General features: G+C 40.7%; 1 protein-coding gene across 8 annotated transcripts in view; it reads right to left on the reverse strand.

Moving 5' to 3' along the window:
- Positions 1-26,406, reverse strand: part of dcc (DCC netrin 1 receptor) — a 388,720-nt gene that overhangs the window by 59,745 nt on the left and 302,569 nt on the right. For 5 of the 8 annotated variants that reach the window (XR_013079191.1, XM_076757427.1, XM_076757429.1 and 2 more), the window contains exons 27-28: positions 17,245-17,553; positions 4,256-4,404 (exon numbers count right to left, since the gene is read on the reverse strand). Coding sequence is in view for 7 of the 8 variants with exons in the window: in XM_076757427.1 (XP_076613542.1) it covers positions 4,256-4,404; positions 17,245-17,553 (458 nt within the window). In the remaining variant the exon portion in view is untranslated. Of the gene's footprint in view, positions 1-2,470; positions 4,405-17,244; positions 17,554-26,406 lie in introns of those variants that run through there. The other 3 variants (XM_076757428.1, XM_076757424.1, XM_076757423.1) reach the window with 1 other exon arrangement.

Raw genomic sequence — 26,406 nt, forward strand, 5'->3', positions numbered from 1 at the left:
GGTGGTCACTGTTGATGGAAAGGAGATAGAAGTTGTTAACTCGTACAAGTACCTGGGTATCTTGATCGATGACTCCCTTAATTTTAAACCTCATGTGCTGAACCTGGTGAAAAAACTGAGGCTAAAACTGGGTTTTTATTTTCGGAATAAGTTGTGTTTTTCTTTTAATGTAAAAAAGCGTCTAGTTGCTGCAACTTTTTTACCTGTATTAGACTATGGTGATCTCTTGTACATGCATGCCTCTACTCAGTGTCTCCATATGGTTGACACAGCCTACCATGCGTCCCTAAGGTTCATTACAAATTGTAAAGCACTGACTCATCACTGTGACCTTTATATATAAGGCAATTCTTGGTCTGCTTCCATATTATCTGTGTGTTTTCATTACGCAAAAAAACACCGGGCAGTATTCACTGCGTTCTCAGGACCTCTTTATGCTCTCTGTCCCAAATGCTCGGACTGAAATTGGGAAAAGGGCTTTTGGGTATTCCGCACCCTCAGCCTGGAATTTGTTGCAGAATGATTTAAAACTGAACTAGCTCGTGTCGTTAAATGTTTTTAAATCTAAAATGAAGAACTTGCAAGCAGTTTCTATGGGATGTCGATGTTTTTAGCTTGACGTTTGTACAAATTACTCCCAGAAACTCTCGTCTTGATTTATAGATAGTTTTTCTATATGCAAATTTTAGTGCTTGTGAATTGTACTTTGTCTCCCTGTGTGTCTCTGTCTGCAACTTTGTGTTCTTGCTGCTGCCCGTCTTGGCCAGGTCTCCCTTGAAAAAGAGATTCTTAATCTCAACGGGACTAACCTGGCTAAATAAAGGTTAAATAAAAATTAAAAAAAAGTGTTTAATGTGTTCTTATGAAGTGTAGGTAGGTTTGGGTGAAAGCGCAGTGCTCTTGGGGGAGCACTGTGAGGGGCACGGACTCTCAGGGACTGTGGGGATCCAAGGGATATTGGGACCCTTTTTATTTGTGGGATCAAAAAGATCTTTGATCCTTAAAAAAAATATTTAAACATCTGGCCAAGTGTAATGTTTAAAAATGCATGGTGGATTGGGCAACGGTGCAGGCTGGCAGTGGGAACTTGTATATTTATCAAAATGCCCCCTCTTTTTCCAGTGTCTCTGCTGTAACATTTAGGGCTGTCATTACTTAAAAAGAGCACGCTTTATACAATAGAATAGGAGAATAAATAGTAAGTGCTAGGATTTGAATTGAAGAGGTTAGACATAAAACAAGAGGGATTAGTAAAACATAAGTGCTAAAAGCATATAATAATAATAAAAAGTTCCTTCAAACAAGTGCTGTTAAAAACCATATATATATATATATATATATATATATATATATATATATATATATATATATACACACACACACACACACACACACACACACACACACACAACTAGTGAAGATAAAAGTTAAATAAAAGAGAAACACACCCATATATACACAGGGTTAAAATAAGGTCATGCATGCTTCTGTTGTTCTTTGCCTAAAATCTTACATTTGTAAAAGTCCAATTGCAAAGTAAAAGAGCTTGCTCTCACTAAAAAGTGATAATAATAATAATAATAATAATAATAATAATAATAATAATAATAATAACCAACTTCCCACAGGTTTTTTTAAAATACATTTTATTAAGAACAAGGATTAATGGGGGCTCCGGCTGCGGTGAGAGGCCTCTGTGAGGAAATGATCCTTTTATGAATTTTAATAAGAAATAATGAAACACATACACACACACACACACACACACACGTATATATATATATATATATATGGAAAAATGAAAACTATATATATATATATATATATAAAAGAAGAGTCTGTGCAGTGTCTACAGGCCTGTTTCGACTGTACTAACTGGGATATGTTTATAGAGGCATGTGAGGGAGATTTAGATCAGTTAGCCGATGTAACATGTTCTTATGCCACATGTAGCATCTGTAGACATGAGACATCATACCATGTAAAAGGGTAAAAATGTACTCCAAAACAACTAAAATAAAATAACTCTGGAAAATAAAATGGCTGCAAACTCACCAGCATCAAGGGTCAGACAGTGGAGTGTGTAGATAATTATAAATACCTTGGGACCATCATTGATAATAAACTAAACTTCGAGGCAAACTGTGAAGCTGTGTACAAAAAGGGTTTATATTGTATGAGGAAATTGCCCTCCTTCCACATTACAGTAAAGTGCTTACCATGTTCTACCGCTGCTTTATTGAATTAGTCATTTCCTTTTGCCTGCTGTCTTGGTTCAGCTACCTATCCATAAAAAATAAGAACTCCCTGAACCAAATTGTGAGGTGGGCTAGTAGGCTTATTGGAGAGCCACAGCTGAACCCAGAATCCCTACATACTAGGCAGCTACAGAAGCTAGTTGGGTCTATCTTAGAAGATGGATCCCACCCACTATATGGTGAATTTCAGTCACTCCCATCAGGCCGCAAGTACAAAATGCCTGTCTGCAAAACAAAGAGATACAGAGGTAGTTTTGTTCCCTCAGCTATCAAAACGTTAAATAGCAATTAGGCTATTGTGGGACTACACACTAACTTATTTAACTTATGGACTATACAGACTTTTTAATCTATTTATTTATTTATTCTAGCCTAGCTTTTTATATCTGTCACGATGGCTTTTATTCTGTATTGTATCCTCTGTATTTTGACACCAATAACTTTTTGTATACTTTTCATCCATGTTTCCATGTGTGGAGCACTGTTGTCGTCTGTTTGTGTGTAAGCAGCTCACTTTCTTTTTACCTGCAACCAAATCTACCCTCGGGTACAAATAAAGTTACCTTACCTTACCTTATTAGAAAGTTGTGGGGGAGGTCAATAGTTGCCTTACATTAAAAGTTTAAGTGTTGTTTCCAGTACCTGAATATCCTCCCAGCCACCTGAGCAGTCCAGTGTATGTTGTAGGCTGTGGTTTGGAAGAGTAGTTGGTTGATTTCCGGGATGTTGTATTTTGAGGCTATGGTGTTGTTGAGTTTAGTGAGTAAGGTTTACTTGTGGCTGTACAGTCTATGTGAAAAGTTTAGGGCTGGGGTTAGGGTTAGTGGAGCTGTTTCAAAAAATTACATCTTCAGGAAAAACCGGTGGGCTTGAGTGCTACAAGGAAGTCTGAAATGTTATCTATATCACCTTCTTCCACTATGCTACTTTACACTAGCATAAAACAGCATGTCACTGGTGTAATAACTTAATAAAAGCACCATTGTGTTGTACTTACATTATTCATTCACACTGTGCCACAGTCTATTAACTAGCTGTATGTATGTGTGTGTGATAGATAGGCCAGGTGGCTGATGGGAAGACTAGATCAATTGCAGAGATAGAACAACAGATGAAGAGAAAGACCTGCTGACCTTCAACACCCTCTCTCTCTTTCTCTCCTCTCTACATCCTCCATCTCATTTACTCCACTCATCCATCCTATTTTCTTGCTCCTTTCCTGATTTGCTTTGTCCCCCCTCCTCCCATCTTCTGTATCTCTCTCCTTTCCTCTTTATTTCCTCTTGTCTACACTCCCATCTGCTTATCTTCTGTTCTCTCTCCTCCCCTTGTCTCCTCTTCCTCCTCCTCCTTGTCTGTCCTTCCTGAAGCATCCTTCTCCTGTTGCCATGGCTACCTTCTCCTCCTGCCATCCTCCCTTCCACATCCTTTCCCCCTCTCTTCTGTTTTTGCCTCATCTTTCCTTGTGCTCTTTCCTTCCATCCTTCTATATTTTACCTCCTCTTGTTAAGTCTCCCTTTCTCTTCTCTGCTTGCTTCTCCTCTCCTCATTTCTTCTTCTGTGCTCTCTCGTTCTGCTGTGGTGATACCTCCTCTTCTAAAATTGTTATTTAGTAGCATATGAATACTCCCACTGTCCAGCATGCCTCCATATCATATTCTGTCATTTATCTCTCTGCTTGTCATCACCTCCCCCTCACTGCTTTCCTCACTCTTCCTTCCATTGGTTCTGTCTTCTCAATCATACGCTTCATCTATTTTCCCCGTCCTCCTAACTTCCCACTCTCCTACTCATGATCACATCTACCAATTATCGATTATCTCCTCTCCTCTGCCTTCTCTCCTCCTTCTGCTTTTCTTTTTTACCTTTCCTCATCTGCTCATTATCCTTCATCTTCACCACTTCTTCTTATCCTCCTTTTTGTCATTCCTTACCCTTTCATACACAAAAACAACAAAATCAACAGCACTTCTTACATTCTCCCCATGTAGACTTACATTGGCAGCTGAATCCTCAGCCAGTTTTGTTCCTCCTTCTTCCAGTAAGTCTGGCGCCGTAGGGACTGAGACAGGCAACAGGGGGGAGCGAGCCTTACTGGCCTGACCCAGAGAGGCAGTCTTCACCTGTGGCTTTGGAAGGCTCACACCTGGGCAGAACAGAAAGTGTTTTGGTTTCAAAACATTATATTGACAGTTCAGGCTAGAAAATTATTTGATGCTAATCCTTTCACACCTTGTTTGTTTTGACATTTAGTGTTCTCAAATTATTCTGGTTTTATTGAAATAAATTTAACTACGGTGCTTCTGACCAAACCCAAAACAAAGTTGGATTGTTATAAAGGTGCAAGGTGGGATTTGAAAGAGAAATTAGCTCAGAATACCTTCAGTGAGCCCAGAGTTGCAAGTGTAATGAATGCTTGTAGAGATTATAGAGGAAATTTTCAGTCAGAAAGATCAACTAACTTTTCAAGTCAATTGATTAAGATATCATGGTCAATCACATCAAATGCTGCACTTAGGTCTAAGAGGACAGAGAAGAAATTCTTTAAGAAAGGATTTAATTTGCACTGAAAATATCTTTTCCATTATCTTACTAATGAATGGAAGGTGGGATATTTGCCTATAGTTTGTGAGTGCATTACCATCTAGGTTGGGTTTCTTTAGTAAGGGTTTTACAGCAACTGTTTTGAAGACAACTGGGAAGATACCTGTTTAAAGAGAAGTATTTATAATCTTCAGGACATGACTTAACATACTGTCAAACACCTGCTTTAAAAATGCTGTAGGTACATGGTCAATACAGGAGGTTGAGGAGTTAGATTCAGTGACAGTCTTGCAGAGCTCAGGCAATGTACTACAGGTGAGTTTCCTCATGGTTACATCCATGTCATCCTTTTACAGGATCTGCTGAGGTCACCTTTGTTTACAACATATCAACACACCATTAGGTCACTTCGAGTAATGCCATTTGGTCTTACAAATGTCCCTGCTGTGTTCCATAAATAATTAAACGTTTTTGTTTGTCTGTTTGGATGATGGTCTGAACTTCTCCAAGGACCCTGAGGTGCACCAGCAATATATGCATCAAGTTCTACAGCAACTGTTAAAGAACAAGTTTTTTGTCAAACCAGAGAAATATGAGTTGCAGACTTCATCTATGTCAGTGGTTCGCTACATTTTTTGGATGAATGCCCCTCTACTCAATGCCCACACCTCTTGCCACCCCAATCAACCAGAAAGTAGTTGGAACCCCTGTATATTGATATTTATGATTGAAATTGTGTATTTCACTGGCCAATTTGAGATGTAGGCCTACCCACTGTATTCATAGCCACTGTAGCCCTGTCATTTAACACAGTTAGATAATTTTTATAATTCTTCGATCAAATAATAATGTAAATGTGTTGTTAAATGTAAAATTAATGAAGACTATGCTTTTTTATTGGTTGAACATATATTTATTATCAAATTACAATTACAACAGCCCTCCGCCCTCCCTACATGAAGTCCCTCTTCATTCTGCTAACATTTCGGCTACTTCTTACCGGGCTGACAGTAGCTATTCTGACCTCCTCAATCTGTCCCTGCTGAGTCATGTCTCTCTCCTCCTCCTGCTCCTCCTCCTCCTCCTCCAAATCAATCTGAATAGCTACTTGTCCTTCCTCTGTTTTACGACTCTGTTGCACATTAGAGCTGTGTGCCTCTCCGACAGCCTTTGCACCAGGGACTGCTTCTGCACTTGATGTTGACGACCCCGCTGCTGCAATCAAACTTGTGGCCGCAAACATGTTTGTGATTTTGACACGTCGCTGCGTCCACTTGTAGGCCTTTTGAGCCTCCTCTCGCAGCTTCTATGCACCTACTTTGCGTGTTTGTGGTTTAGGCCTATCCATTTATAGAGATAGACACTCACTTCTCTCTAACTCCGGTCGAACTCCAATGGCAAAATTTAATAACCTTGCCTGGAGGGGAGGGCCGGGCCGAGGAGGGAAGGGAGGGCTGAGAGATTTCATTGGGTTAACCCATTGCCCTTCAAGAAAATCAACCAATGTGCCACGTTTCGTGTCTCAAATACCATCGCGGTGGATAAAAAAAAAATTTATAACTTTTTCTTTTTTTTTATTAAATTACGACAGCCCCAGCCAAAAAATGTGCGTCGGCCCACCAGGCATTGCCTGGTACGCCCGGTGGCCTGTCCATGCCTACCTGCAGCCCACTGAGGAGAACACACAAAACCACAGGAATTGACATCGCTGAAATGTCAAAGGTCACACAGCAAAAATACAACTAACAAAATAAAAGCTCCCTCAAAATAAAACATGAACAGAAATTTTAAAAAATGGATTATTGGTGAAATATAAACCTATTACATTACTACATTGGTTACACTTGCGCAACAGAGAGTACAGAGAGAACACAGCAAATTGGCTAAACTGACATTCACAGAAGCCTAACTGCTAAGCTGACAAAAAAAGGCTTTTTACCATATTGTCAAAGGACTGCGCTTTAGTGTGAGCCCTGTGATTGGTGGTTTTCAGCCAGCTTCTTCACCAAGCGATGTATATTTTGCTGGGAACCATGTGCGGCTCACTGTAAATATAGCCGAGCTCCATGAGCCCTAGATGAGACGGAGCTGAGCCGCGCTGCTCACCCGGGTGGTGTGGCAGCTTTAACCTGTTAACACAGGCGGCAAAATAAAAAGCGATAGATTCCACCATGTACACACGTCCAGTGTGTTTCAGGCCTACTCTAGCTGTAAATTCATAAACACTGCGTGATATTGTGAGGCAAGGCATGGAAGACTATTAAAAATACTGTGGTGGTGAATGATTATTACTGTTATAGAAATTTGCAGCAAAACGTCCCCCTCCCAGCTATTTTGCCTCTAGCGCCCCCCGATGTTCTCTTAACACCCACTGAGGGGCGGTATTGCCCTCGTTGAGAAACCCTGATCTATGTGCTAGACCCCTGAGGCAGAGTCAGTATTTCTGGAGGTCAAGTACTGCTTCACCTTAATACCACTATATATCACCAAATGAGAGGGCAGTGGGCCTGAAATTATGCTTTGTTTTCCAGTGTTCAAAGCACTGTCCACCAGGCAGACATGATCTTTTTCCGACTGTTGCATCTTAAGGTAATTACAGCCCACAACAATTGAGACAGATGGGTGCAGTTGTAGGGCAGGATGTCCTTAATGAGGGCACCGGGAGGCACGAGGTGCGACACCTGCTATTCTTAACATGAGGAACCATAGATAACCCAACATCAAGCACTGAGGGACAGCAACTGTTTCAGTGTATGCCTCTTTACAAAGTGAAATAAAAAGTGAATACAAAGTGAACTAAAAAGAACATGGAAGGGGAAAAATAGGAGACAAAACAGGGATGTCTATTTTTCTTTGAACTCCTCTGCCCAGCCTTGTGATGTCTGAACACATCCTCAGGCTTGTTTTACCCACGATCCTTTCTGTCTTTCCCTGAACTACACTACTTTACTTCCTGATCAATACACACTCATTCTCTTCCTGGTGAAATAAATAGCCTCAATAGGAGTGGATTACACCAGTGAACAGGAAACAGTCAGACTGAAACTTCCTTTAACATGACCACTCTTCATGGCACTGAAAATAACTGTCAAAGAAGAGACAACTTTTTTTTCTCTAAAACTGTAGCCATCCAGTCCACAAACCCTACACGGAAGAAACAGTACTTTGTAAGAATTTTCCACAAGTACTTGAAACATACCCAGAAGGTATGTTCTTTAATCACTTTCTTAAACCACTCAACAGTAACAGGAGAATCTGGAGGAGAAATGCAACTTCTTATTTTCAGTGCACACATTGCTGAAGTTAAATAAACACTATTGTACATTTAAAGACCAGCTGTCTGTGACCATTCATGCATATGTGTTATGATAACAACTGGTTGTGACGGTCAGTGCTCACATTCAACCTTTCATTGTTCACCTGATAAACATAAACAGTATTTTAACCATTGGCATTTGAAATCAACAGCCCTTTAGTGAGACTGTATCCACAATTATCGATCCCTGACCTGAGGGTGGTGCCCTGTTATTATTACTTCTATTAATTATTTTATTGATATCAATGCTGTTATTTGTATCGCTAACTATCCTTCATATCAGCATGCTCAAGAGCATTATTTTTTCAATAAAAAATTGTCTGACAAAAATCTATTCATTTCAGTGGAACCATCGAGGTGAGTGTAAATCCAGACAGAGCTTTGATGTTGAGTTCAACTTTCAGAGAACAGAAAGCCAGCATCTTAACTGGATGACTATATCATATTAGCTATGTATCCAGTTTTGTACACCCTGCTCTGATGGCATATAAACTTTTCCACAAAGGAAATGCAGTATAGTCTGCAGTCAGCTCTCAGACAGGAGTCCATGATACAAATACTTCGCCATTAATAACCTGTGGTAATTTATTGTCTGCTTAGATACTGAGCCAGGTTACCTGGTAAGTAATATGCTTGGCTGGTTGGCTATTGTGGCTGGCTAGCCAGACAGAAACATGAATGAGCTTTGAAAGTTGTGTACCAATCAATCTATCTTTCTCTCTCTCGGGGAAAAACATGCTTACTGTTTTGTACACATTTAGTTGCAGACACCATGCTGTTATATTGCTACCATGTACATAAATGACAGTGTTTGCATACATTTGAATGTAAAGATCAGGACATCCAAATGGGGATATATAAACTAAATAGCTATGGGCACAGGACAAATCCTTATGGGACACCAGTTGACAGATGGAGGGCAGATGATAAATTGATAAAGAAAGATAAAGATAAATTGAGCAGATAAACAGACTGAAAAGAACAACAAAATCAGCTGCACCACTGGAGAGCTCAAGGAAAGGTTATACATCCACAGTGGAGAAAGCCATAAAAGACAGTTGCGCATTGCCTGGCTCACCCTTTGGCAGAGAGGGATAGGTCTGTGGGGGGAGAGTCTGTTCAGAAGGGTGGATATTTTTACCAGACAAACTAGAAAGGAAGCGCGAAATGCCTGCCAGCAGTGGCTGTTTCTGGGTTGAAGGCAGATTTTTTATATATAACAACAGAAGGTGAGGATAGAGGAGTTGGGTTATTGATCCTGAGGCATCTTCCCTCCAGATATAATGTGTCCTGAGACTGAGAGCCAACATCTCCACTTCACACCGCGGTTTGATATTGCTTTGTCTGCCTGTTTTATCTTCTTATTTTCTGCCCGTCTGTCTGTTTTATGTCTACCTGTCTGCACACCTGTCTACCTCATCAATGAGGTGCTCCCTCTGCTGAGAGGTTAAGGTTTAGTGAACTTTTGGAAGAAGCTGCCTGTTCTTTCCAAAATTGTATCTTTATCACATTATTTGTGCAAAAACTGTGAGAAATAAAAATGTCCACGGATTGAAAGGATTTTCCAGATAATCTTTTTGTTAACAGCGACACGGATTTAATGTTTTTCCTCATTCATTGTGAATATGGAGGAGGAGAAGGATTAAATGAATATCTCCAAATTGTGAGATACTAAATGAAAATATTATGACAAGAAATCAAGATTTTGAGATTAAATTAAAATTTCAAATATTGATTTTATATCTAATATCTAGTATCTATATCCTAATCTTGATATGGCATCTCATAATCTTGATTTAATACCTCCAAATTTTGATTTAATCATTCAGAATTTTAAAATAATTTTGATTTTGAAAAGTCAAAATTTTGACAAGCACACAATTTTGAGGAAATATTGCATACTCTCACATTTCATCATACGGATTGACTATCTCTTAACTAAGCAGCACGGTGGTCCAGTGGTTAGCACAGTGGTGCAGTGTTCACCTCTTCAGGATGAGCGGTGATAGATAATGGATGGATGCAAGGATGGATATCTCAGAACCTTTGGGAAAGAGTAATACTGATTCACTGTGTCTGAATTTGACTCCCTGTGTGAAACCTTTGACTTATTATGCCAAACATTAAATTAAGGGTTGAGAATGACTATAAAAAAAATGCCTCTGTTCTACGTGGTTGTCCATGTAGGACTTTGTAAAACTTTTCATTAATATTATGTATCCTACGAGGTGAGATCAAGTTACACACTTCAAAATATCCATCACAGTTGACTGTGAGTCTGCCTCCAGCTGTGGCTGAAAAGTATTTTCCCAATATCATTTTCATTCAATCAGACAATCTCATTACAGTTCCAGCATTAAACTGCACATTAAGGTCAGTTTAGGTGACTGACTGCCCACTGCACACTTTAGTCTGCAGATAGGGTTTGGAGGCTTCATTTAAAAGGAGAAAAAAGTCTCAGTTGAAAAATGTACACACAATGAGGGAGGAAGGGTGGAAGTTTGTGTGGTTGGTGAAGAAGAAAAATTCTTTTCTTCAGCTCAAGCTGAGAGACAGAAGTTATGGATACTGTTTATTTCAAAATTGAACTGATCTGTTTTCATAACAGCAATATAATTGAGGTTTGACTTGTTCCATTTCAGATTCTTCCCTTCACTATTATAATATATTTATGATATTATAATTTAACACAGTTTTTCATTTCAATGTGATGTCAACCCTGTCTCCATTAAGATATGTCATTTTCACTTCACCTTCATAGTGTCTGTATCTGCCTTTGGGTCCACCTTTCAACCGATCCCAAAAAGAACGGTTAAAATTGAAGCAGCAGAAAAAGACTTCATCCACTAGTTCCAAAAACACTGGATCCTACATTTCCGACAACAACATCTTTATTAGACCTTCCCTACCTCCTTCATTCAGAAGCCACACCTCCAGTTTGTAATGCATACACTCTACACCCATGCATACACCCTGATGCCATGGTTAATTTTTCAGACTTTGGAAAGTTTGCTACAGAGACACAATAGGCATACAACAACTGCCCGACCAGAGAGGAGAACATTCTGGATCACTGTTACACCACAGTCAGGGATGCTTATCACGCCGCCCCCCGTGCTGCACTGGGCCACTCTGACCATGTCATGGTACACCTGATTCCTGTGTACAGGCAGAAACTAAAGCTCTGTAAACCTGTAATGAGGACATCAAGGAAGTGGACCAGTGAGGCTGTGAAGGATCTCCAGGCGTGTTTGGACTCTACTGACTGGGATGTGTTCAGGACTGCTACCAACAGTCTGGACGAGTACACGGAGACTGTGACGTCCTACATCAGCTTCTGTGAGGACTGCTGTGTTCCATCACGCACCAGGGTGAGTTACAACAATGACAAACCCTGGTTCACAGCCCAACTCAGGCAGCTAAGGTTGGCAAAGGAAGAGGCCTTCAGGAGTGGGGCCAAAGACAGATACAAAGAGTCGAATTACAAGTTTAGCAAGGCGGTGAAAGAGGCTAAACGGCTGTACTCTGAGAAGCTCCAACACCAAGAAGCCAAGGACCACAGGACTTAATGACTTCAGACCCGTCGCCCTGACCTCTGTGGTCATGAAGTCCTTTGAGCGCCTTGTGCTCTCACACCTCAGAGACATCACTGACCCTCTCCTGGACCCCCTGCAGTTTGCCTACAGAGCCAACAGGTCTGTAGACGATGCAGTCAACTTGGCCCCTCCACTTCATCCTCCAGCACCTGGACTCCGCAGGAACCTACGCTAGGATCCTGTTTGTGGATTTCAGCTCCGCCTTCAACACCATCATCCCAACTCTGCTTCAGGAGAAGCTCTCCCAGCTGAGCGTGCCTGACTCCACCTGCAGGTGGATTACAGACTTCCTGTCTGACAGGAAACAGTGCGTGAAGCTGGGGAAATACTTCTCCGACGCTAAGACCATCAGCACCGGATCCCCCCAGGGCTGTGTTCTTTCTCCTCTGCTCTTCTCCCTGTACACAAACAGCTGCACCTCCAGTCACCAGTCTGTCAAGCTCCTGAAGTTTGCGGACGACACCACCCTCATCGGACTCATCTCTGATGGCGACGAGTCCGCCTACAGGTGGGAGGTTGACCATCTGGTGACCTGGTGCAATCAGAACAACCTGGAGCTCAATGCTCTAAGGACAGTGGAGATGGTTGTGGACAACAGGAAGAACTCAGCCTCACCTGCCCCCATCACCCTCTGTGACTCCACTATTGACACTGTGGAGTCTTTCCGCTTCCTGGGAACTATCATCTCCCAGGACCTCAAGTGGGAGCCGAACATCAGCTCCCTCATCAGGAAAGCACAGCAGAGGATATACTTCCTATGGCAGCTGAAGAAATTCAGCCTGCCAAAGACAATGATGGTGTACTTCTACACAGCCATCATTGAGTCCATCCTCACCTCCTCCATCACTGTCTGGTACGCTGCTGCCACCGCCAAGGACAAGGGCAGACTGCAGCGTGTCATTCGGTCTGCAGAGAAGGTGATTGGCTGCAATCTCCCATCTCTTCAGGACCTGTACGCCTCCAGGACCCTGAGGCATGCAGAAAAGATTGTGGCTGATCCCTCTCATCCCGGACACAAACTCACTGGTTATACATCCACAGTGGAGAAAGCCATAAAAGACAGTTGCGCATTGCCTGGCTCACCCTTTGGCAGAGAGGGATAGGTCTGTGGGGGGAGAGTCTGTTCAGAAGGGTGGATAACCAGAGTCACTCCCCTCTGGCAGGAGGCTGCGGTCCATCAGGACCAAAACCTCACGCCACAAGAACAGTTTTGTCAGCCTTACCAACAAGGCCCGGAACCCCCCCGACACTCTTCACATTCCACCTCTGACTCATTTTGTCACATTGATATAAATACAACTCTATGCGTTACATTAACGCTCAACTTGGACTTCTTTCTGAAAAACAGACTGTGTTTCCGGAAAATAGCAAACAACAAAAAACAGACTTGCGTATATATATTTAAATTGTTCTATTTTATGCTCTTATTTTAGTAGATGTGTCATGCACCAATTTCACCAGAACAAATTCCTCGTATGTGTAAAAGCGTACTTGGCAATAAAGCTTTTTCTGATTCTGATTCTGATTCTGCTTTTCACAGGCTGAGTAGTACTAGTAGTACTAGCTAGTAGTGCATATAAACTTGCATTCCTTTACACTTAAACTTGCATACCTTCACACCATTCACACCATAAACAAAAGTACATTGGTTGTTAACAGTTTAGGAAAGTGGACCTGGAATTACTTTGAATGCCGCATGTTTTGGATTGTATACACTTTTTCATTGTTTTCAAACATGTTCTAGTTTCTTTAGGGTGTTAATTTCTAAAATAATTTTCAATTGAGCAACATTTCTAAATGAACACGGAACCTATTAATGACACATTAGACTCTTACAAGTCACTAGAATCACCGTCAACTCAACCACACACTACCTGATCATCAGTCTCTGTCCACACTCATCTTAAATGAAGCATTTGCCATGAACAGGGCTGAGGCTGACCTGTAGAACAGATGTTTAAAAAGGATGACTACCACTGTAATGTTCACTGTGTTTGGGTTTACAGTGACCTGCAAAAATGATTTATTATGAGTTATTACGGTAATAGAAATTGATGGCGGTGTTGTTAAAAGGAATATGTTTTACTACAGTATACAGTAAAAATGAAGCAGAGCCCTATGGAAAGCTGATTAAGTTGTTATTTGTCTCTTCTGCTATTCAGTGTTTTATACATCTGTTAATATCGTTTTATATCAGGAGCTGGCATTTATAAACACCAATGCAAACGTCACTGGCATTTGTGATGGCAGCTCCATGCTCCTGCACAATGTGACCGGTTTGGTTTTCCTACAATGGAAAAAATGGATTGATAGAAAAAAATTGATTTATCAAGTGATTTGATCAATTAAAACAATTGTGATATGATGAAAACAGAGTAATGTTTCGTCATTTCATAATTTATTACCCCATTTTTTATTTCACATGCATTTTAGTGACCTCCATGTTTATCAATCAATCAATCAAATTTTGTTACTTCCACTCCAATAGCTCAGACTTCTAAAGCATTTGTTTAAGGTTGAAAAAGATTGTGGCTTTGGTTAAATTCAAAAAAAGTCATTGTGTCCTGTGCTTTGAGTTGCCTCAACAGAACCATAAAAACATTTGTTTTGATGTTCAGTGTTTAATATTGTATGAAAACTGATAAAACACAATCACACTAAACATTTTGTAGTATGTCCATTAAATGAAAAATAAAATCCGGAAACTTCTGTTTCTGTTTTACTTCAGCTTCCTTATTGGACTCTTTCAACATCTGATCAAACAGACCTCTCCTTCTTTATATATATGGAGAGATGGAGAGGAGGCAGGGAGCTGATGGAGGTAGCACTGTCCAGCTCTGGTCTCTATGTTGGAGAAGGGGGATCACTGGTCACAGGGTGAGTGTGGGGTCTCTGGGGGTTGAGCAGAGTGTTGCCGCAGGCTTGCTATTTCTGAGCGAAAGGCTTCCAGGAGCCAAAAATCAATGTTAATCTGAGGCCACCTGGGTCTGTAAACACAACCATAATGGAACTATGCACACCCACCCATACACACTCAAAGGTGATATGCACGTACAGACAGCAGGAACACACAACAAATACACCTACACACACACAAACTGTCCAGGGATCTTATGTATTGTAGGCGAGTGTTTTATTTTCTGTTCACACTGCTTCAGGCAACCTGCCATTCTCTAAAAGAGAGAATGACAGGCTGAGCAACAGCAGGAGATTAAAGAGATTAAAAGATCTAAAAAAAAACAAACAAACAGTGAGTGAGGAATATAAATGGAAAAGAAAAAAGGAAGATAAGAAAACTGGAGGGAATATCTTTCTGAAGAGCTGTGTTCATCCCGCCAGTAGAGTTCCTGCCTTGGAACAATACCTTACTAATACACTTTATGTTGTGATGTGTGGAAATAGAGATGACAAAAGAACTAGCATCAAATTAATCTGAGTGATATTCAGTTTGCAAGTCTGCTTTTGAGAGCAGGTACAAATTTGCAAGAACTGAGCAAAACAGGGCTTTTCACTCTTGTCTGTGTGCCTTCTATTCATTTTCTCCAGGTGTTTTAGCTTGTTCTGGTTACAAGAGGGTGGTCACCAACCATTTTGGACTAACAAGCCTCAACAAGACCCACCCATATTCAGATGCAGTGTCTTTCCAGAATTAATGGAATATGGTGGAAGTACAGTGGAAACATGCTGGAAAGCTGTTCAAGTGTGATATAAACAGACACTTTATTAACCAAGTCACCAGACTTTGAAAATTAGGAGTGCCCCCTGACTACTGAAAATTAAAGAACCTACTTTCACATTATTTGACACTGACTGTTGTCAAAAGAGTTGAGATCTCAATTCCCCTATTACACATAAGAACTGAGAGTAAAGTTACTTTTATCACCTAGTCCTAGTATGATGATGTAATGCACATGAGTATTTACCATATCTCCCCCATTAGACGAGTATTAGATCAGCTTCAGCCATATCTTAGATTCCTTTACTATGTTTGTTGACTTTATAATGATTGACTTTATATTAGCATTAAAATCTGATTGAGCTGTTTGCTTACCCTTGCTTAACATATACATATTTAATTGCAAATAAATAATCAAGCTGAAGCTAAAGAATAAGTGTTGGAATTTCCTTACATAGTTCTTTGATGGCAGTAAATGTGAGTTGCTGAGTGATAAATGTTTTGAAGGTTCCTAAAGACTACTCGAGCCTACTGAAAATAAACAGAACACCATGGATATCTATACCAGATTTCAACACAATCCACCTAATGTACAGTATGTCAAGATATTTCAGTCTGGCAGTCCAATTGAGAGTTGTCACTGCTAGAGCCTGCTACCATGGTTAAAAAAGACAACTGACAACTGAGGATCCTGATTTTCATGTGGGATTGAAATGTTTTGTCAAATGTAATGGCTCCTTGAAAGACAGATATGCATATATAAAGAGAGAGAGACACAGAGAGAGAGACAGAGACAGAGAAAGGTGAACATATGGAGAGACAGACAGGTAACATGAAGACAGAGAAGACAGGGGGAGATCAGTCCAGATCAGATCCAATCCTCTGGCTAATGTCAAGGCCAGTTATAGTATATCTTTCAGTAAACGCGCACACACAACACACACACACACACACACACACACACACACACACACACACACACAATGTGTAGCAGCCTGAGGCTAACACATTTAGCTTCCTTGAATATTAAAGTAAGTGCAGCCATCCAGCAGAGAGAATCTTAAACAAAGAGTCACTGCGATCCAACAAAAAATGAACAACAACTAGAGCTTCAGGAATAGAGTGGAGCTAGATGGGGAAATTTTAATTTTTAATTTTGTGATCATTTTTAATGTGTGATAAACCTCTCTTATTTTCTTGTTTATATTTCAGCAAAGGAGTTAGACCAGGATCTTAATATTTCATAGAATGAGCAATAAATAAAAACAGAAAAAACAAACAAAATACTGCAGTCCAGGATGAAGATATTTTTCTACTGTGAGGGAATTTTCAGTGAAATTTCATTTATAGTAAAGAAACATGAATCGGCAGGGATTTAAACCACTTTATGAATGATCAAACCTAAGTGCATTGCCTTAATGTGGAAAAAAATGGATAGAGCACAATTATTGTGTTTCATGATTTAACTGTGTCTGATCAAACACATGAAGATAACACATTTTATGTCAATCCAAAAAAGGATCAGTTCATTAATTTAGTCAATGAGATGATGAAGTCATAAAAAGCAAATGCAAAAGCAAAATGTTATGTGAAAACACATCTTTTTATGTGACAGCATGTTATCTTGCGTCACTTAAAGTTATATCTTGTCATGTCCTGTCATTTACTGTTGTGTCATGTCATGTAAGTTCATGTCACACTATATCATATCACGATACATTAGTTCATGTTAAGTCTCATGAAGTTACATCTCATGTTATGAAATGTCACTTTATACAGTACATTATGTTATGCACTGACATACTGGCTTCACCTTTGATCAGCCCACTAAAGAGGACCTTCAGCTGTACTCACTGGACTGCGGTATCATGGAGGTGTACACCTTGGGGTCGATTGTTCCCATGGGTGGTGGCAGCAGCGGATTGGTGAAGCTTCTTAGCGGGTGGGTTGGCCGCACACAGGCTGTTGGGATGGTCCGACCACTCCCAGCCTGGACCTCCTCCGCTGCAGTAGCGACAACACTGGCAGGGGCACCTGGGACTGGGCCAACTGCAGGAACATGCTCCCCTGGTGGGGCGGAGGAGCCGGGTAGGAGAGGCGGTGCCTGTTGTGGTGGAGGCTGCTGCTGGAGGAGAGGATTGGTAGAGGTGTCTGAAGGCATTGCTGAGAGAGGGAGGAGAACAAGAAGAAGGGATGAAAGAAGTTAGGACAGAGGTGGGGGGTGGGTGAAAAGAATTGTTGGGACAATGAAAAGAGATGAGAGATGTGAGGGATGGATTTGGGGATGGGTGGAAGGAAAAAAATGGGGATGGAGAGAGGGAAGACAGAAGACAGAAAACAAAATATTCAATTATTCTGAATGATCGTGTCACTTGTAAAAGCACTAATTTGGGGAAAAGACAGAAAAAAACTGCACGACTTCAATCTGTGAATAACAAATACTTCTGTGTTTTTTAATAGACAGGTTGTGCTTTAATGTATGAAGTGTCATGTGAGAAAATGTGACACTCTTGTGTCAATCACTGTTGCTGCAGGATGGCTGCAGGACTGAGAATGTGTCTCTGTCAGGAATGTAAATTTAAAACTGTTAGTTGTGGGTTATGTTCTTCAAAATGTGTTTGAATGCCACTATAGACACATAGGTAGAGAGAAACACAATATAACATAGATAAATGCACCATGCTTGTCTACAGTCTTTGCTTTTGCTTAAATTAAAACCAAAAAATAGGCATATTTTGTCATTTACACACTGAAAGTCTTGTGGATTTTTTTAAATCTATTCAGACTCAACTGTATAATGTATTAATGTAAAGAAACCTTGAAACCTGCCAGGTTTGCAGTTTGCAGTTTGTACTTTTTTTTTCTTTCTGTGTTGGCTAAATGTCTTCACATTCAGAGAAATCCAATTTTACTGTGTCAGAGATACATGTGAAAGAAAGAGAAAGAGGAGGAAAAGACACTTCCTGCTGAAAAAGAGAGAAAAAAATTGCCTGAACAGGGCAGAATCATGCCTTTGATGTGACATGAGAAATGAAACTCCTCATGTGGCCACAGCTAGTCTGATCAGAGAGAACATGCAAGAGAGAGACAGCCAGAAATTACATGTACAGCTGCTGTGTGTTTATTAACCATCTGAGACTACGAAGAAATTAGAAAGGCTGAGAGAGAATGTAAGAGTCACTGATGATGGGAGGGGAAAGACTAAGAAAGAGAGACTGAAGAGGAAGAAGTAAAAGATCTGAAGAGAGCCCAAAGAAAAGAAAAGATGAGCAATATATCAGAAATGGGATGTGCGTTTCAGAAGAGGAGCGTTTTGTCTGCCTGATTTTGCTGATTTGGTAATTTTTCCTTGATATTTGTGCTTCTACCATGGGTAAGCAGGCTTTGTAGTTAAATGGTGCATTTTCTCGTCTGTTTTAATTGTGTTTATTGTTGATGTAAGAACTGGAGTCTGCACAGGGTGGTTTACTTTGAAAATTTACTGGAATCTCTACACTGTTGCTGTGTCTAACTTCCTGACTGGGTCAGCCTGTTCTGTGCAGCTTGCCATCCATCAAAAAATAGAGTCAGAACATATTTTCTGCAGAACAGAGCAGATAGCCGCTTCTGGGAAACTTTTGAAATGCAAATGGAACACGCTCGGTGGAATTGCAGATATTGTCTAGAATGGCAGCGATCAGTTCTGTCAGATGTCTCACAGACTGAACGCGCCTGGTGGAATTTAGGGGTGATTGCCTTCCAGAACAACACATATTATCATTTTATAATCTGCCCCACTGTTACGACAAAATTATTTGTGAGTCTAGAACAGAAAACATTAAAAATCAGTATTAGATATAGTTATGTTCTTATATTGCATATCTGTGGTTAAGGTTTGATTCAGTTTAGGAACGGGGATTTAGGAAATATCACAGCTAAGGTTAATGTAAGCTCTTCAAGCTTAAAGGACCCTTGCATCCATGATTACATTAATAACTTGATTGAGGTTAGAGAGAGATGTGGTCATAGTTAAAAGACCCATTGTTGACCCATTCACCACACCAGACCTCCTCCCTCTGCAGACTTTGTGTGTTTTCTGACAACTTCACAACAACAGTTATAATTCCTATGGCTGCTAGAGGTCTTTGTCACTTCAATGCAAACGCATGCCATTTCTTTGGATTTGCTGAAACAATAATGCTGCTGTTTTTTAATGGCAGGACAGTCTCAAACGGACAGAGAGAGATAGAACATAAAAAAATGGACATGGACGGTAGCAGCAACTGAATGTCAGTGAGTTCAGTGAGAGTTAACAGAATGTTAGCAAACTTGCTTCCTGTCACAATGGCTTTGTATTCATTTCCCAAATTTCCCTTATGGGGGGATTAATAACATCTTATCTTATCTTATCTTATCTTATCTTATCTTATCTTATCTTATCTAGTTCTGTACAATGATCCCAGCTGTAACAACTTTGAGACTGAGGATATCAGTGTGTTGCAGCACAACACAATCTTAAATCCACAGTTTAACACAGATGAGCTACTCTCTTTTAATCACACCAGTCAGACTGCCCTGGATTCTGTTGTTTGAAATTTGCGTGTCTGATGTTCCTTGCCCTCAATGTGCTGTGATGTCTGTGCCTTATTCACAAACTTGGAGACTTCCACCAGGACTTTACTAGGTAGATGTGATGACAGTCCTTCAAGTATCTGGCCAATCTTAAATTTAAGTGTGTTGATGGTGAAATTAATCTGTCTCACTCTCTCATTGAGCAGTTGATACCGAGCCTTTTGGAGAATTCCATTAGCTCTGTGGCCTTTTTTTGGTGGAACCCAGGTCTAAGCTGTTGCGAATGATCCTGTGTTCTGTGTGCATCTCAAATTGAAATGCAGGTGGTTTCTGTAATCTGCAAGTTTACTGAAAGTCACTTTTCATACTCCCATACCATTCGAATAAATTAAAACAACTGCTCACAACTCAAAATCCCCATTTACACTTAGTCACTTCATGTGACTTGCATGGATCAGATAGCAATCGTATATTAAAAAAAGCCAAGTGTGAGACACACCCAAGAAGCTTCTGGAAAAAATTGAAATCCAAGACACATTTTGGCCAGATGTTGAAAAAGTACAGGCCTAAATCCATCTAGAGCAAAGAGCATACTTAGTCTTTACTCATCCCAGACTCTACAGAGTCAACCTCTTTTAATAATGAAGCTGAAGTTACACTGAAAGTAAACAACGTTTTGTGGAGGAGTTCTCTTTGTTTATGGTGGTAGCGGTTACTGTAAGAAGAGGCTCAGACATATACTAACACCTAAATTGAAGAGTGCAGCCTAGCTGTAGGTGAAGTTATTGGCAATGAAAGCGTTAAATCTGCATCTGGAATGAACAGTGCTGCTTGATTTTTGTAGACAGTACAGACAAAGTGAATTTGGAGCAGAGAAATGATTGAAGGTACTTTCAAACCCATGTTGTCACTAATAAGTCTTGCGAAATAGCTAATTAATTCTAATGCGCCCCTGCTCCTGAAAAATGAGCTTTTGGAGAAAGAGCTGGTGATACACAGACAGCTGTCATCAGCTGTGACTCTCCTCATATAAATCATGCAACTTGTAGGAGAAGTTTTAATGTTTTTTTAAAAAGAAAAAAGTTGATGATTTTGATTATACTATGCATGTGACATCAGAAACAGTAAGTGTTTTGAGTTGGGAGCTGAGTGCATTTGATTTGTTCATGTCTGCCAAGAGCTGATCAAAGCAAGTCAGCTGTTTCTGCAGCAGAGACACTGCTGCAGTCACAGAGCTGACAGCGGCTGAATCACAGAGAAAGATGCAGGATTCACAAGAGGAAACACTGATGTCATGGAAGCACTAATGAGTCACCAAGATGAGGCAAAAACACAGCCTGAATTTAAAGAAAATATTGGTCACACTGCAACTAGAGTGGCCAAGTCAGTGTTGTCTGCTAATGCAGTCATGATTGATAGTGATGTTTCCAAAGTGTCAATTGAAAGGAAAAATCCACAAAACAACTCAAACTGTGAACAAGCTCTAAAAATGTCAAAGATAAATCAAATGTGTTCTTCCTGTCAGTCAGAGGACACTGAACCTTTACCATCCTGTGAATGGGTGAATGTAGATTGTGATGTAAAAGCTTTTGAGTGGTTGTCAGAAAGCTGCAATATAAATACATTAAATTTACCATTTGTGTCACTAAAGAAATATTGAGTTGCCTGTAAAGATAATTTTCATTAATAACTAATTGAGATGAAGTTTTTCAAACTAATCCTAACCCTGACTTTAACTGTACTGCAAATACAAAGTTGCTCTTGTTAAATCAATTGAGGCAAAAGATTTATGTGACAACTGAGACACTTTTCATCATAGTGAGCACCAATATATTTCATGCTAAAGACACATTTTCATCCTAGGTTAGAGGAGACATTGAAAAGTGCAGATTAAAAATTTGTTCTTTAATTTTATTTTGGATCAAGCCAAAATCGTCTGGTATAGCTGTCTGGTATGGAATCTGTGGAAACTCTGGGGTCTCAACTAGAATTTAAAATAAAGTTATGTGAATTTGAATAATGTTTGGACCAAAAACATGAGCTGAGCCTACAAGAGAGTTGAACCAGGCACTGAATCAGCTGTTACTATGGTTGAGACTCCATAGAGCTATGCTCTACTTGCTGAGCAGCACAGCCACCCCAGTGCTGCATTATATTCTGAAAGCTTTGTTGCTGAATTGATCAAAAGGAACTGAGACAAATTTCTGAATAAATCCAATAAAATCTACAAAGACCAACATCTAACTTCATCCCATCCCTGAAAGCATAGAGCTCCATGATTGGGTGTTTGTTTCAGAAATGCTAAGGTTGACTACTTATGAAAAAAAAATCTGTATTATTGTTTGTATGACTTTAAAGTTCATGTTATTTCCCTCATCAACTGTCTTTGTATCTCTCACTCATTACATACATCTTCCTCTCTGTCATTAACTGTTCCACTCAACCATCCTGTCAGCTCATTGTAAATGTGACTTCTGTCAGCAGTGATCAATACTCCAAGTGTGTCTGCTAATTCAATGACTCTGGAGCTTCTTCTTGTCTCTCTGCTGTTGTTAAATCACTGATACAAGCTGAGCAGGAATTAGCCAATTATTGAATTACTGCTCCCCACCACATTGTTCAGCGTTTAGCTCTCTAGCAAAATAAGGCTTGAATATGGGGGAGGAGGAGGGGAAAACTAGAGAGAGAGGGCTGGAATGAATAGGATGCTACAGTGTGAGCCCTGTTGTGTTTATTAAACGTTAAGGTTGTATTACTATTACATCCTCCATTATTTCAGCTTGGTCTCATTCCCAGAGTCTTTGTCACGCCCCTCAGCATCTCAAACAGACACACAAGGTACCCTTGAGTGTCTACATGAGAGACAGTGGGCTTCCAAGTTACTGCAATGTAACTCCATCCTCAGAATTTTAGACACTCACAGCAAGGTGATGTAGTACAAAGAGCAAGAGAGTCCACAAAGAAAGGAAGGTGGGGTGGATGGATGGGTAAAACAAACACACGACTTTGTGTCCCATGAGAAACCAAAAGTGAACAATCTTTTCCTGAACCTAAGCAAGTACTAAATAATTGTGGTGGGTAAATGTAAGCAAACTGCAACCATTTTACAACAACCACATGTTAGAAAGGCTTTCTGGTGGGAAGGCTTTGTATGTTGCTAGGATGAGAAATTGTTGGGCGGCTGGAGCAGTTGCTCTGTGTCTTGATATTTCCGTGAATAGCTTTATATTGGAGTTAGTTGAAAACCCAAGGGTACCTTGTATATGTGTGTGAGATTCCAAGGGTTGTGACAAAGCAGTGGTATTTGACACTCTGGGAATGAGAATGGATTGATTATTTCTATCATTAACAGTTGCAGTTGTCATAGCATATGTTAAGTTACAATAGTGATACAGTAATAAAAATCACAAGTTTGGTAATCATAGTATATCGGTCATAGTAAAAGTGTTTTTCTACTACCTCTGGAGGTATTGTAGTACTTATTGTCATAATAAGAGCTATTGGCTATATAATTCACCATTCCAATGCTCCACCCCTTAGTTACTGATTCAGTTCCTGTCAAACTTTCCGTTCTTGCAAGGCACAACTGCAGTTTACAGTGATTATGGTGACATGTTTACCAGCAAAATTTGTTTTAATTTTAGTGATTTAAACAATGGGCCCTTGATTTGACTTTTGATTTAAACTAGGACTTTTACTTTATTGCTCCCAATTTGGGAAATTCTTTTGTTGCAGCTGCAGTTTAAACATACACACAAACATAAAATATATACAATGAAGAAGAATAAGGATGAGAATTAAAACTAAGAGAAAACGAATGTTCTCAAAAAATATAACTAAGTGTACAAACATGGAATAACAGCAATTCTTAAAATACACCTAAGTAAACCTAAATATATGGTTATATAATATGTATTAAAATATATAATATATATTATATAATATCATAATAATATAATAAAAATAAAATATAGCTAAGTATATAAACAAGTATTAACAGCAGGTCTTAAGAGAGAGAGTGAGCCAGAACTATAAATTATATACCAAAAAAAATATATGCAAGTTGCAGCAGATAAATAAATGTAAACAACAGTTTGTATGTGCAATATTGCAGTAGTGCAAATAAAATGTAATACTGAAATATTGGGGTTTGTGAGGTTGGTAGAGATTGTTTAAATTACTGTTGTACAGTGTGATGGCTCGTGGCAGGAATGATTTTCTGAAGCAGTCCTTATGATAGTGGAGCTGGAGCAGTCTATTGGAGAAGAAGCACCGGTGTCTGTCCACGAAGTGGTGAAGAGGATGTTAAGGGTTATCCATGATGGATAACAGTCTGTCCAGTGTACTCCTCTCCACCACCTCCTCAAAAGTGTCTAATTTGCAGCCAATAATGGAGCCGGCCTTCCTGATCAGTTTGTTCAGCCTGTTGGTATCGCCGGCTCTGATGCTGCTCCCCAAGCACACTGCAGGAAAGAAGAGGGCACTGGCAACAACAGACTGGTAGAAGATCTCCAACATTTTGCTGAACAGAGTCTGCTCATCCCCTTCTTGTAAACAGCATTAATGTTAGTTTTCCAGTTCAATCTGAGGTCGAGGTGTACTCCGAGGTATTTGTAATCTTCCACCACTGTGACATTCTCCCCCAGAATACACAGTGATTGTGTGGTTGTCCTGTTCCTTCTGAAATCAATCACCATCCCCTTGGTCTTGGCCACGTTACGCAGCAGGTGATTTCTACCAGACCATTCCACAAAATTGTCCACCACTGCTCTGTATTCCTCCTCTCGTCTATCCTTTATACACTCCACCACCGTTGAGTTGTCCGAGAACTTCTGTAGGTGGCACAATGAGGAGTAGTACTGAAAGTCTGAGGTGTACAAGGTGAAGAGCAAAGGAGACAAAACAGTCCCCTGTGGTGGTCCTGTACTACTTCCCACCATTTGAGACAGAATGTTGCCCAGTCGGACAAACTCCTGTCTGTCTGTCAGGTAGTCAGTAATCCAGGAGATTGTGGGCACGTAGACTCCCATCACACGCAGCTTCTCAACCAGGAGCAGCGGCTGAATGGTATTAAATGCACTGGGGAAATCAAAGAAAGTGATCCTCACAGTGCTTCCACTACAATCCAGGTGGGAATGAGCACGCTGCAGCAGGTGTATGATGGCGTTGTCCACACCCAGATAGGGTTGGTAGGCGAGCTGTAGAGGGGCCAGTGATGATTTCACCTGCGGTTGGAGGTGGGCCACTCCTGGCTGTGAGCTAAACCTGTTGAAAAAGTGGTTTAGCTCATTGGCCCTCTCAAGGCTGCCGGCTGCTGGTCTGTCTCTTGCCTTGAGTCCTGTGATCGCCCTCATTCCTGTCCACACATCCTTCACTCTCTTCTGCTGGAGTTTGGCCTCCAGGTTCCTCCAGTTGGCATCTCTGCTCTGCCTCAGCTTCGCCCTCAGCTCGTGCTGAACACTCCTCAGTTCTTTTTTGTCCCCTGACCTGAAGGCCTGTTTCTTCCTGTTTAGCAGACTTTTCAGTTCACTGGTGATCCAGGGCTGTTGTTGGAAAAGCAGCGTACCGTCCGGGTTGGCAGTATGGTCGGTCTGCTCACAGAATTTGATGTACTCTATGATAGACTCAGTCAGGCTGTTGATGTCCTCCCTATGTGGCTCACACAACACATTCCAGTCTGTTGTCTCAAAGCAGTCCTGCAGTGACTCATCCACCTCTTCACTGTCCTCGTGGACACAGGCTGCTTCTGGACAAGAGGGACATACTGAGGTGTTAACAAAATCAGGCTGTGATCAGCTATGCCTGGGGGGAGGGGCTGTGGCACTGTATTCATCCTTTACATTAGCATACAGTAGGTCGAGTGAGGTGTTGTCTCTGGTGGGACAGTTAATAAATTGGTGGAATGTTGGCAGAGTTTTGTCCAAAGTACTGTGATTAAAGTCCCCAGTCATGACTACAAATGCATTTGGTTGCTTTATTTGTAGCTCCGCTACAGTGGAGTGGATGATGTCACTTCTCCATCAGCCTTTGGAGGGATGTAAAAAGTGATCACAATGACACATGTGAACTCCCGAGGCAAATAGTAAGGCCGCATCCTCACAGCTAACAGCTCAATGTCCGGGCGACAGAAATGTTCCTTAACGGTAACATGTCCGGGATTGTCATTCACAAACAGCGCAATCCCTCCTCCCTTCTTCTTTCAGCTCTGAGCCACGTCTCTGTCCGCCTGCACACAGCTGAAGCTGGGTACCTACACACTCCAGTCAGGGATGTCTGAGTGAAGCCACGACTCAGTATAGGCCATTAGGCTGCACTGTCAGTATTCCCACTGAGTCCTGACCAGTGCGGCAAGCTCGTCCATCTTATTTGCCAAGGACCTCACGTTCCCTGTGATGATTACCAGAATGGGCAGTCTGTATCTCTGTGCCTTGGCCCTCCGTTTGGCTCTGGCTCAGCAGCCCTGAT

This window comes from Chaetodon auriga, chromosome 19 (genome assembly GCF_051107435.1).
Source record: "Chaetodon auriga isolate fChaAug3 chromosome 19, fChaAug3.hap1, whole genome shotgun sequence".
NCBI lineage: Eukaryota > Metazoa > Chordata > Actinopteri > Chaetodontiformes > Chaetodontidae > Chaetodon > Chaetodon auriga.